The 14684-nt window shown below is 37.6% G+C and overlaps 1 protein-coding gene across 1 annotated transcript in view; it reads left to right on the top strand.

Moving 5' to 3' along the window:
* Positions 1-14684, top strand: part of LOC129952319 (folate-like transporter 2) — a 194372-nt gene that overhangs the window by 137618 nt on the left and 42070 nt on the right. The window contains exon 4 of the mRNA XM_056064855.1: positions 6189-6402. Within this exon, the coding sequence (XP_055920830.1) occupies positions 6189-6402 (214 nt within the window). The remainder of the gene's footprint in view (positions 1-6188; positions 6403-14684) is intronic.

The following is a 14684-nucleotide window of genomic DNA, read 5'->3' as shown; positions in this document are numbered from 1 at the left end:
GTGATCATATCAACTCTGGCGTCAACGTCACTATCGAGGAAGCACAGTGACCGTTTTAAGATCCTAAAACAATGATTGAGATCGTCACAGTTGGCTTTCTCGTATTGCCAAACGGTTCTTTTATTAGCTCTTTTTTTTAAATGGACAGTTTTTACACGGGAAATTGGCTGATATGACACAATAGCAAGATGTGCCTAGAGGAGATAGAACACTAACAGTGTACTTACCAGGGTCAGAGGTAAGAAACAAGTCAAGAGTGTTTTCTGCTCGGCCTACCACGTCATATTCGAGTCGGCTCGTTGACCAGCTATATTTCATTACCATGGCGTTGAAGTCTTAACATTTAGAAACTGTATCAACAAAGTTTTTACTTAAAAACAATTAGACCAAATGCTGTTTAAAGCAACTTTAGTTTTTACTTAAGGATGTACATGATGAACTTTCGATAATATCGCCGTTGTGACGAGATACCAACTATCACAGAACCTTTAAACTTATTGATTTAAAGCTCCAAAGTAAACGGGTTTCATGACATAATAACGAGATTGTCCGCATAAAGGAGGAACTTAATATCAACATGACCTATCATAGTACCTTCTGGGATGTGATTTTTAACATCATTAATAAATGAGAAAAATAATATAGGAGCTAAAACACAGCCTTGAGGAACACTTGTTTGACATTTAAAGTCTCTCGATTTGTTTGTGTCATCTTCGACAAATGCAATGTTGTTCTCAATCATCTTCTCATAGAATTGTATGAATTCGGTTGATAAATCTAGTACTGAAAGCTTCTAGATCAATAATTGCCAATTGACTGTGTTGAATGCAGCAAATGCAAAAAAGTATCAAGATATCTTTGTATCAATAAATCGCCTGGATGCAGTTCTTAACAGAAAAAAAAATAAAATACACGGTGTTCAGGAAAAACCAATTCGACTGTAAATAGTCACATATTTCATCTTCAAAAGTCACATAGCAAGGCAATAAAAATAGCTACAATTTATCTTCTTTGAAGACTTGTAGCAACTATATAAGTCGCAGTTGCTCTACGTAGTTCGGATTATATGGAATCTCGATTTATTCCAGAAAATATGCGTCAAGACAAGGTGTAATAGTCATCTTCTGATGAGCCCAACCATTACATCGGGGCGAAACGCATATATGAACACTTTTATGCTGGTTTATATTTTCTATTTTCATTTTCATGATTTTAAATATTTATTACAAGTAAAAAAAAGGTTTGAACGGAAGCCAGCTAGGTAGCAACTTAGCATATTGTTTTCTTCACGGCTTTGAACAAAAAAAGGCAAATGGTTTGGAAGAACAATTTTTTTGCCTGTAACAATTCTCGTCAAGTTTTTAAAATACATTAAAAAACATTTTATGGTCAAACACAATATTTTTGCAAAACCTAAACATTTTTAAGGAGAAATATTTTGAAGACCTGATGTGATGGAGAAACTAAAACGCGAGATTGGAATTCGGGGCAACTTAATCCTATAAACAAAACCATTAAAACCAGTATACTTAAAATAAAGAGGCTACAATGTGACTCACACTAATAACACTCCATTGATGCACCTACAAATTTTGTAAGCTTGGATTTTTTATTAAATGTTGCCAAATTTTTTGATGTTCAAATGGTAGACATGTGCATTCAAAAGCACACAAGCGTCCACAGGTTTTTCTCAAAACCCACCTCTGTCTATCAACTCCTACTCTCACCTCCCCGCGGTGAACATCGGGTGCCTAGTACCTCAACTGGAGATTGGGTTCCAACCCCAGTGGAAAGTTGTTGGGGGCAGCAAACGAGAGAGGGGGGAGAGGTGTTTCCACTAAGGCGCCTCTCCTTATCCAGGCGGCAGCGGACGAATTCTCGAGATGGAATCAAAGGTGGCGTCTAGGGCTTTTAGGGCTTCTTCGACATATTCGGAGCCCAGGCCTGTAAGGAGCGGTTTATCCGGCTCTTCTTCCTTGGAGTTATACTAAGGATCTGGCCCTCCAGGTTGGGGGTAGTGCCGTCGGGATGACTTCCTGGCCAAGTACAAATATGATAGTTTCGAAGCACCAACAAGCCTCGGATACGGACGGATTCACTGTTGACAACCCAAGCAAACGAAATAAGGACAACGAACTTCGGGTATGTACGTGGAATTTAAGGTCCCTTCACAGACCTCGTGCAGCCGAACAATTAGCGGAAGCCCTAAACTGCTCTAAGGCAGATATTACAGCCATCCAAGAAGTGCGATGGGATGGACCGGGCAAACGCAAACTAAAAGACTGCGATATCTACTACGGCGACTGCTACCGAGAACAAAGACAGCGTCTATTTGGGTGTGGATTTGTTGTTGGAACTAGGCTCAGGCAAAAAGTCTTGAGTTTCAACAGTGTGAGCGAGCGCATCACGACAATCCGCATCAAGGCTAAATTCGCCAACATAAGTCTAATATGCGCGCATACCCCAACAGAGGAGAAAGATGAAGACACAAAAGACATATTCTTCGAGATCTTGGACAAGACATATGAGCAGTGCCCTGGCTATGACATTAAAATTGTCTTAGGAGATTTTAATGCCAAGCTAGGAAGAGAAGACATCTTTGGTGGCATAATCGGGAGATACACATTGAACGACACTACCTCTGACAACGGATTCAGGCTGGTCGATTTCGCTGCGGGGCGAGACGTTCTGGTAGCTAGTATGCAGTTCACGCATCTTAATATCCATAAGGGGACATGGAAATCTCCTGATCAATCAACCGTCAACCAGGTTGACCACATTGCGATCGACGCACGACACTTCTCCAGTATCCAGGATATCCGAACATTCCAAGAGGCCAACATTGACTCGGACCACTATATCGTTGTAACCAAGGGACGGCTACGGATATCCGGATCCAAGCCAAAACAAGGAAGTACTGTGAGAAGATTCGACGTAAGACGGCTACAATCGCAAGAGACTGCCATGTCCTTTTCCGATAGAGTCTCTTATAACCTCTTAAGGAGTCCTATGCTTCCTGCATTAAGCATTGAAAACCAGTGGCAACATTGCCTTTCAGCCATCAGAGATGCCGCCTCTGAAGTGCTAGGTTTCACACGGCCACCACAGCGACACCCATGGTTTGACGACGAATGCGGGCAAGCGCACGCAGAGAAACAAGAGGCATACAAAACGGAGCTGCACAAAAGGACTATAGCTGCTCGCGAGCTCTACGATCAGAAGAGGAGAGAGGAACACCGGCTTCTTAGATGGAAAAAAAGAGAGCATGAAAAGCGCGCGGTCGAGGAGATAGAGGGATGTCACAACAGGAATGAGGTTCATAAATTTTACCAAAAGGTAAAAAAAACCTCCCAAGGGTACCAGCCACGAACCGAAGCCTGTAAAGACGATCAGGGGAACATCGTCCCCTGATCGTTAAGATCCTCTCTGCCGTATTATGTAAACGTCTGAAGCCATTTGTCCACAACCTGATTGGTCCTTATCAGTGTGGCTTCAGACCAGGAAAGTCCACTATCGGCCAAAAAAACCCAGGAGCTTCAAATCGATTCCCACCATCTCTTTATCGATTTTAAAGCCGCGTATGACAGCATCTATAGGGAAGAGCTCTACCGAGCAATGTCTAGTTTTGGCATCCCTGTCAAACTTAGCCGTTTGTGCAGAATGACGATGGAGAATGCACGCTGCTCTATCAAGGTCGGAAAAGATCTTACCGATTCACTGTCATGCGACTTCTTCAACATCGTTCTGGAAAGAATTGTGCAAAACTCAACCGTCAACACTAGAGGCACAATATTCCAAAGGTCCATCTAATTACTCGGATACGCAGATGATATTGACATAATTGGAAGATCAAAGCGTGATGTCAATGGAGAGTTGTTGAGCATTGCGACGGAAGCGAACAAGATGGGTTTAGTGGTCAATGAGGGCTAGACAAAGTATATGCTGTCATCATACGTCACCATGGACATCTCTTACTTTGAGGTAGTTAAGGACTTTGTCTACCTGGGCACAGCTATTAATGCAGACAACGACACCAGCGCTGAAATCAAACGAAGAATAACTCTTGCAAATCGCTGCTTCTTTCTACTTAGAAGTCAATTGAGAAGTAAAGTCCTCTCCCGAGCATGTAAAATCACCATCTATAAGACACTCATCATCCCGGTTCTCATTTATGGCGCTGAGGCCTGGACCCTGTCAAAGAAAGATGAGAGCGTCTTAGGATGCTTCGAGAGAAAAATTCCTCGGGTGATTTTTGGTCCCGTACGCATAGATGGAGAATGGAGGAGAAGATATAACGACGAACTGTACGGGCTGTACGGCGACACTGACCTAGTTAGCAGAATTAAAGTCCAACGGCTTAGATGGCTAGGTCATGTAGAGTGGATGGACATCAACGCTCCATCCCGGAAGGTCTTCGAATCCAATACGGATTGACGGCGCAGTAGAGGAAGGCCGCGACTCAGTTGGCGCACCCAGGTGGGAGAGGACCTCAACCAACTTGGCGTGCGAAACTGGAGACAGCTAGCTAGGGACCGAGCTGGCTGGAGACGCTTGTTGGTTGAGGCCCAGGTGCACCCCGGACTGTAGCGCCACCTTAAGTAAGTAAGTTGCCAAATTTTACCAACAATACTTCGCATAAGATCAAATAAGTTTAATGTCAAAATTTCCTCAAGATATTTGACCAAAAAATCGTATTTTAACTATTTTAAGCATTTTTTTCATGTATGTTTTAAACTTTTCTGTCGATCGGATTATTCAAAAAGAGAGATCTTCCCAAAACTAATTCATTGAATATTTAGCCTAGTGTGCGGTCGCACCATCCTGTTGAAACCTCTTGTTGGTTGGCTTGCAGGTTGGCCAAAAATACAACAAACGTCGGTTATTGTCTCTTTTGACATTGGTGTTTCAGTCGAGGGTTAACTTAAATGAAAATGATCCATGCCGCTCCAAAAAATCGGACTCATATTACGAAAACGCTCCAACATCGTCCCACAAAAATCTTTGCGTGAAATAAAATCATTTTTTTTTAGTTCTTGAAAGAATTGAATGGATGGAACTTTAAACTTTTAAACTTTTTTTTAAAATATCATGAATGAGGGCTTTTAGAAGTCCAAGTGAGGCTGCCTTTTTCCGTATCGAAAGTCGTGAATTTTCACGTAAACTCTCTTCAAATAATTCAATGTTTTCGGGGGTCCTTGAAAATACTGGGCCCTGGGTGTTCATAGCCGAAGTAGTTGCATGAAACCTCTGAATCCACGAACGAATTAAATTTAAACGATAATTTCCAATGACAGCACTCCCTTCCCCCTACACCGTTCATTACTTTCAAGTAATCTAATTTCAAAATATAAAATTTGCCAAATTTGAAAAGAAAATAATTAATTAAAAATGTTTGCGTACATGTCGTTACAAAAACTCTTTTTAGTTTTTATTGGTCTATTTGGTTCATTGTCGTAAATGGAATTTTCAAATTATGTTTTCGTTTGCTTTTTCCCTAAAATATTACGTTATATTAAATGTCAGAAATGACTTTTATGTAATTACAAAGGATTAATTTTTAACATTCCATATTAACTTCGTGAGGTAAATTTATTTTTCCTGGTGGAAAACATTAACGGTATCATGACTGTCATAGTAAGAATTTCCAGGTAATTTTTATTTCCCCAACTGCATAGTTCACCTCTCACGTTTTTTATTTCTCGTTGTTTTTCATTTTTATTTTTCACTGTTTTTCAAAATAAAAAGAAAAAACCCACTTTTCCAATTACTTAAAATAAACTAAATTCTCGCCATAAAATATGCAAAACGTGTCGAGAAAGAAAAAGTCTCTTGATATATTTTTTCTCTTCGTTTTCTTTTTTGAGGAACTACATAAATTTTCCTTTGAATAAAGAATCTTTTTAGATTTCAAAACAAAGTAAATTTTTTTTGTAGTTTTCTTTTTTTTAGTTTTTGCATTAATTAGGATTTGAGAAATTTCATATAAATTTAAACGAGTGTTTTGTGAATGCAAATTAAATTAAGGGAAACTACAAAAACCAAATACTACAGAAGTTTAAATAATTTTTCAAATGCAAATGAATAAAAATACGAGTGTTTTAGATCATCTTGTTGCTGTAGAAAAAGATAGGACCATTTACATTTCGTATAAGCTTCTTAATTAATTAACTTTCTTTTTTTTCATTTAGGTTGGACAATTTTTCTATGGACTTTATATGGCGAGTGAAGTTGCCTATTACACTTATATTTATGCCAAAGTCGACAAGGATCAATATCAAAAAGTCACTGGAAATACTCGTGCAGCAATGTTAGCGGGGAAATTTCTAGCAGGAATTATAGCACAAATTTTACTATCGGCGGAATTAATGAACTACAGAGATTTGAATTTTCTCAGTCTTGGAAGTAAGTTAATAGTTACTAAGATAATATTGTACTGTTTAAGGAAAAATATGTAAACTTACCTTAGGACTTTTATAATTTCCAAATCATTGTGGTTATCAAATGCTGTGAAACAATGATAACTTTAAAGAATTCATCTGGAAATAAGAAACAAAAATATTCTATTAAAATCAGGTAAATTTTGAGAAATTCTGTTAAACTATTTTTGTAAAATAAGATTTTGAAAAAGCAATGTGATCTCATTTCGGACAGTTAATTATTCAATCATTTACGTCTTTTTACCATTTTGGAATTCCAGTTTTTAGAAATGATTTCTAAATCACCAGTTATAGATATCAGTGGTTTTTTCAAGATTTGAAAGTGATTAGGAAAGTTTTGTTATTTTTGGTATTAAAATTAAGCAAATAAGTTGTAAAATAGTTTTAATAAGCTTTATGTAACATCTCTTTAAATAAATTTTTAATGCTAAAATCGTTTTCAGAAGTAAGCAGATTTTGTAGTTAGTTTTTATTTTCTACAAAATCGTTAACTGAAAGAGCTCCAGTTTATTTTTATTACCAACTGTCATGAAATTTTTGCGCAATGACAGAAATTTTAAATTATAGCTCTTACCAAGATATCGAAAAAATTTCAATGATTAGTTTCAATGATGAGATCAATGATAGCAAAGCTGGACCCAACTATGATGTCCGAGTTAAGTATGACCTTTAAGCTATTAGTACTGCCTCTTGCTAGGAATTGACAAATTTTCCAAGGGTAATTCTTGTCATGAAAAGTGCTTTCTCAAATTAGCCGTTCAAATGCGGCTTAAAACTGTAGGTCCCATCCATCCCTGACAACAGTACTCGCACACAGGAATGGTTGAGAGTTGTAAGTCACTATGCCATAGTTCTCAACGGACTGTTGCGCCAATTCATTTTATTTTAAGCTATTGCCAAGAAACGTTTTTTAATTAAAATTAATTGGATTTTGCTAAGCATTGCTATCAGGAAGGTTTGGCATTAACAATCGAAAATTATCGAATCATCACCAAGACTAAAATTTCAGCAAAAATTTTGTTTAAAATAAGCACATACAAAAGGGTATATTACTACCCTTTTTTGCAGAGACAAAGTATGAACATTAGGAAAGAAAGAGGGTTTGAAAAAAGGTGTCAGGGCACATTGGTTTTGAATTACTGAATATTGCAATAACTGGGAAAGACAAAGTGCGGTAAAGAAATTCCACATTCGCTTAGTTCGGTTAAAGAACGAATCTCTTGAGTTGACAGTACGATAGAGGTTGTTCCTGAGGGATACTGAAAACCATAATAGAATTATGGTTGAACTGTTTAAGGGGAGGAATGCAACTGGCTATTTCTCTAATGTGAGCCAAGAAAATTTTCGACGACTTTTAAGCGACGTAAATGAACCAATGATGTTATTATTAATAATCAATTTAAAATGCTCTGCTTTTAATACTTTCCAACTGCTGTGGGTGTGGATTCAAAGACTTTCAGAGCCGGAGCAACACTTTGGTCCCTCGAGAGAGGACTTTACCCCTCAATTGCCTTCTAAGTAAAATGCAACAGCGGATATCAAGAGTTATTCTGCGTTTGATCTCAGCGCTGGTCTTGTTTTCTGCGTTTACAGCGGAGCCTAGGTAGACGAAGTCCTTGACTAGCTCAAAGGTACGTCTGTCGATGGTGACGTTTTGACCAAGACGTCGGTCGGTGTTGTATGTCCTTTCTTGACGACAGCATTTACTTTGGTTTGCCCTTATTAACCGTTAAACCCATTTTTGCCGCCTCTGCCTCAATACTCACAAAAGCCCCATTGACATCACGCTGAGTTCTTCCGACTATGTCAGGCTTTTGAAAGATAGTGCCACTAGTTTTGACGATGTTAAAAAAATCACATGACAGCGCATCACCTTGTATAAAACCTTTTTTGACATCAAAAGGTTCTGTTAAGTTTTTTCTAACCTTAATGGAGCAGCATGAATTCTCCATGGTCATCCTGCACAAACGGACGAGTTTGGCAGGGATGCCAAAACTAGACATGGCTCTATACAGCTCGTCCCTGTAGATGTTGTCATATGCGGCCTTGAAATTGATGAACAGATGGTAGGTGTCGATTTGGTGTTCTAAGGTTGTTTCCAGGATCTGCTGTAATGTAAATATTTGATCAACTGTGGACTTTCCTGGTCTAAAACCACACTGATAAGGACCTATCAGGTTATTGACGATGGGCTTTAGACGTTCACATATTACGGCAGAGAAGATTTTATAGGCGATGTTAAGTAGACTTATTCCTCTATAGTTGGTGCAGTTTTGAGGGTCTCCTTTTTTCAGGATCGGCCAAACAATACTGACCTTCCATTCATCGGGCATGCTTTCTTCCGACCATATCTTACAGATAAGTTGGTGCATGCTCCTAACCAACTTATCTCCAGCTGCTTTTAAGAGCTCGGCATTCAAGCCATCCGCTATAGCGGCTTTATTAGACTTCAACTTAGATATGGTAATCCTTACTTCGTCTAAGTCGGGAGGACGGGATTGTTAGCTTTCAACGTCTATGTTGAATGGATCATCCTGCCTGACAGCGGAATTCAGTTTGTCGACGCCGTTATACAGTCTGCGGAAGTGGTCCTTCCATATCCTCAGAATTGACTGCGGTTATACTATGATGTTTCTACTTTCATCTTTGCAGCCTTTGGTTCTAGGTTAAGGTACCTGTGAATATCGTTTCACCTGTTCATAAAACTTTCGAACCTCATTCCTGCTTTTATACCTCTCAACATCTTCGACCGCACGCTTCTCATGTCCTCTCTTTTTAATTCTTAGAAGTAGGCGTTCCTCTCGCCTCTTCTGCTCATAGAGCTCATGAGCAACCTTTTATGCAGCGCCTCTTTGCATGCCTGTTATTTGGCTGCATTTGCCTGCCGACATTCCTCATCAAACCAGGGGTTCCTTGTTGGTGGCTGTTTGAAACCCAGCACAGAGGCGGCTTATCTGATTGCATCTTGGCAATGTTGCCACTGGTTTTCGATACATTGTGTTGGCGACAGAGAACTTCGAGAGAGGTTACTTGTAACTCGGTCGAAAAAGGATTTGGCGATCTTTGGCTATTGTAGCCGTTCGACGTTGCACCTTCTCCCAGCACCTCCCTGTTTTGCCTTGGCTCTGAAAATCTCCTCGGAAAGTTCGTACATCCATGGTGCTGGAAACGTGTGTGGCGTCCATCGCCATACGGTCAATCTGGTTGACGGTAGATTGATCTGGAGAAGTCCAAGTTCCTTTGTGGATGTTGAGGTGTGGAAAACGCGTACTGGCTACCATGACGTTTCGCCCCGCAGCAAAATCTATGAACCTGAATCAGTTGTCAGAAGTGTAGTCGTGCAGGCTGTTCTTCCCGATTATTCCACCAAAGATGTCTTCCCTTCCTAGGTTGGCATTAAAATCGCCCAGGAAAATTTAAATTATTTTTTTTTTTTTTTATTTATTATTAATCATGATTAGCTAACATTGTAAGAACATAAATTCTTATTTATAATATAGCTTTAAAGTGTGCAGCAGCTACGGCATTTTGTATCACAATAAATATAAGTTAAAATGTTAAAACATCAAATTACAAAAAGAAAGAAAGAGAATAATAATAACAAAAATATTAATACGAGTAAGAATAGGTACTTATACAATTTTATAAAAAGATGAATTTAAAAAATGTATTATTAATTGTTTTAATTGTAATTAATTGCTAAGGTACAGTTTTAATTCATTTTTTAATTTCTTTGCGCAATTCAAACTTCTTATTTCACGTGGTAACGAATTCCACATTCGTGAGGAGTTTACAAAAAACTGGCGCTCAGATGTCGCACAACAAAAACGCGGGACCAAAACTTGAGCGGAACGATTTGAGTTTAGGAATCTTATCTCATTATAAAGGTATTCAGGTTGTCGGGTTTGAAGAATATCAGAGAAAAAAGTTAAAGTTCGATATTTGAGAAAATTTTTAAATGTCATTCCGAGAAATTGAATCACGTAATTGGATATTCGATCAAAACGTCTAAGTCCATAAACATAACGAACAGCACAGTTAAAGACGACACTAAGTTTTCTTTTGCTTTCGAAGTCAAGTTTGCAGAAAATTTCGCAACCGTAAGTGATTAAAGGCAGAAACAACGTTTTTATTAAAAGAACTCTGATTTTTATTGGAATTAAATATTGAGATGGCCAAAGCATACGAAGGACACTATAACACTTACCCACAGTTCTATTGATATGGTCCTCCCAAGTCAGGGTCATATTGAACAAAACACCGAGGTTTACAGCTTTGTCGACATACATGATGGCATTTTCTTTGAGAGCAACTTGAGGAAAATATGACACATCCATCTTATTCCTAGCGATGACGATGCATTTCGATTTTATCGGGTTAAGTAGCAAGCAATTTTCAATTGACCATTGATCGATTCTTTTTAAATCTTCATTAATACATGCAACGTAGTGTTCAATCATCCCTAAGGGACAACTTAGGTAGAGCTGAGTGTCGTCGGCATACATGCGAATGGAACAATTTTTTACAATACTAGGCAACTCGTTCACATACATTGAAAAGAACAAGGGGCCTAGTATTGACCCTTGTGGAACACCATTCGCAACAGGTAAGAAGATCGATTTTTGTCGATTATGTTCAACCGTCTGTTCACGTTCTGTTAAATAAGAAAACAATAGATCGACTGCAGAGGAGGAAAAATTGAAATAATTTGAGAGCTTAAGGCAAAGAATGTTGTGATTTACCATGTCGAAGGCCTTAGAGAAATCGAGAAGAATTAGGAAAGTAACATTGTCCATATCAACTGCTTTTCTAATATCCTCAGAAACACTTAACAAGGCAGTCAAGCAGCTATTTTTCTTTCGGAAGCCAGATTGTCTTGAGGTCAATAAGTCAAACCGTGATAAAAACTCGTTTATTTGCTTTTGAAGTATTCTCTCGAAAACTTTCGACAAAAAAGGCAATATAGATATAGGTCTAAACTCATCTCCTTTGGAATTTTTTGGTATAGGAATAACCTTTGCTTTTTTCCATAGAGAAGGAAACTCACGTGTTCTTAAAATGGAGTTAAAAATGAGTGTGATGAATGGTAGCAAGGTAGGGAGAACAATTTTTAAAAACTTAGGGTGCATCATATCGAGTCCTACAGCGTTAGATTTTATCGATAGAAGGGCCTCAACTACATCCTCCGGGGTAATGGGAGAGAAGTCGAAAAGGGGTGTATTAGGCCTAGCATTTGATATATTATTCTCCGATAAATTAACCCGGTCTGGAAAATGCGAGGTGCCTCTCGTGCTTGAGACGAAAGATAAGTTTAGGGCATTTATGTCAAGCAAATCTGTAGATTTGTTATCGAATTTACCAATTCCTATGTTTTTCAGATTCTTCCAAATCTCTTTGCTTCCCAATACGGCATTGAAACGTGTTGAATATGTCTGAGCTTTGGCCTTGCGTATCTCTCGAACAATTTTGTTTCGCAGTTTGGAATAATTTACATAAAAACTGTCAATGCGAAATAATTTCCAGCGTTTGAAGAATAAATCTCTTTTTTTAATGAGAGAGAGAATACTTCTCGTTATCCACGGTTTGCTATTTGGACTGAAAGTTTTAGTGCTTAGGGGCACATGACTATAATAAAGTTCATTAATTTTTTCAGTAAAAAATTCTACCTGCATTGAGGGCGAAGATATATCTAACAAAGAGTTCCAACTAATAGTGTTAAGATTTTGTTCCAAGGCGGCGTAGTTCAAATTACGGAAATCCCTGTATTCGATGGTATGGTTTTGCCTATGTCTTTCAACGTGGAAATCATAAACTAAGAAAATAAGGTCGTGTTTTGAAAAACCTGGAGCAGATAGTTGATCGTAGTGAATAACTTTATTTCGATCACATACTAAAAAAAGATCCAACAATGAAGGATTACCATTATTAGGGAAATGTGTAGGCTCAGATGTGTTTACAGAAAATAGATTAAGCGTCAGAAATTGGTCATACACGTTATTTTCCTCTAAGATATTGCAGTTGAAATCACCACTTAGGATTATGTTAGAGTACGAAATTGAAACCTCTTCTAAAATAGAGATAAGAGGAGAAATACAAATGTTTCTGTTGGGTCGATATACTGTTCCCACTAAAATTTTTTCTTGACCATTCGAAATTTCTACGAAAGCGAATTCCATTTCACTTTCGTTACAAGAGACAGCTATCTGTCTTGATTTTAATGTTTCTTTGACATACATGGCAACTCCCCCACCTCTGCAGCGTACTCTATTTGAACGATATACCTTATAACCTGTGAGAGAGCATATGTTGTTGTTTTGAGATTCAGAAAGCCAAGTTTCAGATACACAAACCACATCAACCTTAGAACCTTCAAATGTAAAGCGAAACTCGTCAATTTTACATAGCAAACTTTGTGCATTGATGTGAGATACTCTAAGGCCAGTTTGATGTCCACTCAAAATATTAATCATGGTGCGCAAATTAAGATCACCCATCGCAAATGAAAACAATAAAATTTAAAGTGCACAAAGAAAAAACAAAGAAGATTTACTGTATGCTAAAAATCCTTGAAAGATAATGTATTGTAAATATAATTGAAGTTGTAAAGCTTAGTAGGAAGTTAAAGACAGTAATAAAAAATATGATGAAAAATTAAAAAAAAATTATAGAGTAAAAGCAGAAATTTAAAAAAAAAAAATATGAATATATTATAAGTAGGTATTTAAATATTAAACATTATTAATCAGAGTTGGCAACCATATTCAAATCCTCCAAGCAGTCGATCAGTTGAGCTTCTTCATTCATAAGTCGCTTGATGTAAACAACTCCTCTCGAAACAAACACAGTGCATAGTTTTTTTTTGCTTTCTCAGAGCCATTGCATGCTGGTATATTGACAGATTGTTTTTCGTTAAAGCCTCTCGCATAAACAGAGCACTTGTGGAGTTTATGTCAATGTCTTGCAAACATAGCTCTCTATTATTTACTTTTCGAAAAAGAGCAACTGACTTCAACACATAATTTCGATCATACGGTGTAATGAATTTGATTAGAATCGGTGTGTCTTTAGATTCATTTCGAGGTCGCGTGCGATAAATATTTTTAATCGTAGGTGGTTTTATCGAAAGTGCATTACACAGCAAATTAAAAGTAGACTTTAGATTTTCGTCTTCAAAATGTGGAATACCGAAAAGAAAAGCATCATTTGCAACGGCGCGATTTTCCAAAATTGATTGTTTTTTTTTTACACTTTGGATTTCGGTTTGAGTGATTGTGGCTTGTTTGTTTACATCGCCTACGGTTTTTTTTAATTCGCACAGTTCAGATTTTAAAGTGTCGATCGTTTTATTAGCGCTCAAAAGTGCAGTTTGAAGTTCGGTAACTTTAATATTAGTGGCGTTTATGGAGTTTTGCAAGAATTTAATTTCGTTGCTTATTTTATCGGATATTCTTGTTTCTGAGTTAATAATTTGTTTTGATAAGAGATTGATAATATAGTCGCTTTGTTCTTTACACTGCTGGCTAATAATATTACACTCTTCTTTCGCACTGATTACAGTTTTTGAAGGGGTAGATTGAGGATGATTATGTGGTGTTTTCGGTGTGTTTGTAGTTTTACTTCGAGTGCTAGCGGCAGGTTTCGCTGAGTTTGAGTTTGACATAGTTCGATTCGATTTCTTTATATATTTTTATTTATTATGTCTGAACAGAAAAAATAATTTTTTTTTATCAAATATCAAATGCAGTTTTAATCAAATAAATTTTACAAAATATTCACTGTCACTGAAGAGGCAAATCAAACACAGAGCTCTTGGTAAGTTTTGATTTGAGTATTAACTTGTTACACTTGAGGTATAAGAAATAAAAGGAAGCCGAACTCTTATATACGTCTACTCCGTAGCCATATGACTTCACGTATTATTATTAATTAATTACAATCCTAGCTACGGACACTGCTCATATGTTTTGTCTAGGAGCTCGAAGAACATATCTTTGGTGTTGTCGTCTTTCTCTTATGTTGGGGCGTGCGCGCATATCAGGCTAATGCTGCTGAATTTAACCTTAATTCGTATGGTTATGAGGCACTCATTGATGCACCTATAGCTTAAGACTTCTTGTTCTTGCCTTAGTCTTGCTCCAATGACGAAGCCGTATTCAAATAAGCGCAGTTGGTTTTCGTGGTAGCAGTCACCATAGTAAATATCGCAGTTTTTCATCCTCTTTTTGCTCGGCCCATCCCATCGTATTT

This window comes from Eupeodes corollae, chromosome 3, assembly GCF_945859685.1.
Source record: "Eupeodes corollae chromosome 3, idEupCoro1.1, whole genome shotgun sequence".
In the NCBI taxonomy this organism is placed as follows: Eukaryota; Metazoa; Arthropoda; class Insecta; order Diptera; family Syrphidae; genus Eupeodes; species Eupeodes corollae.
Note: the sequence above shows the minus strand (reverse complement) of the source record. Positions and strands in the feature narration are given on the sequence as shown.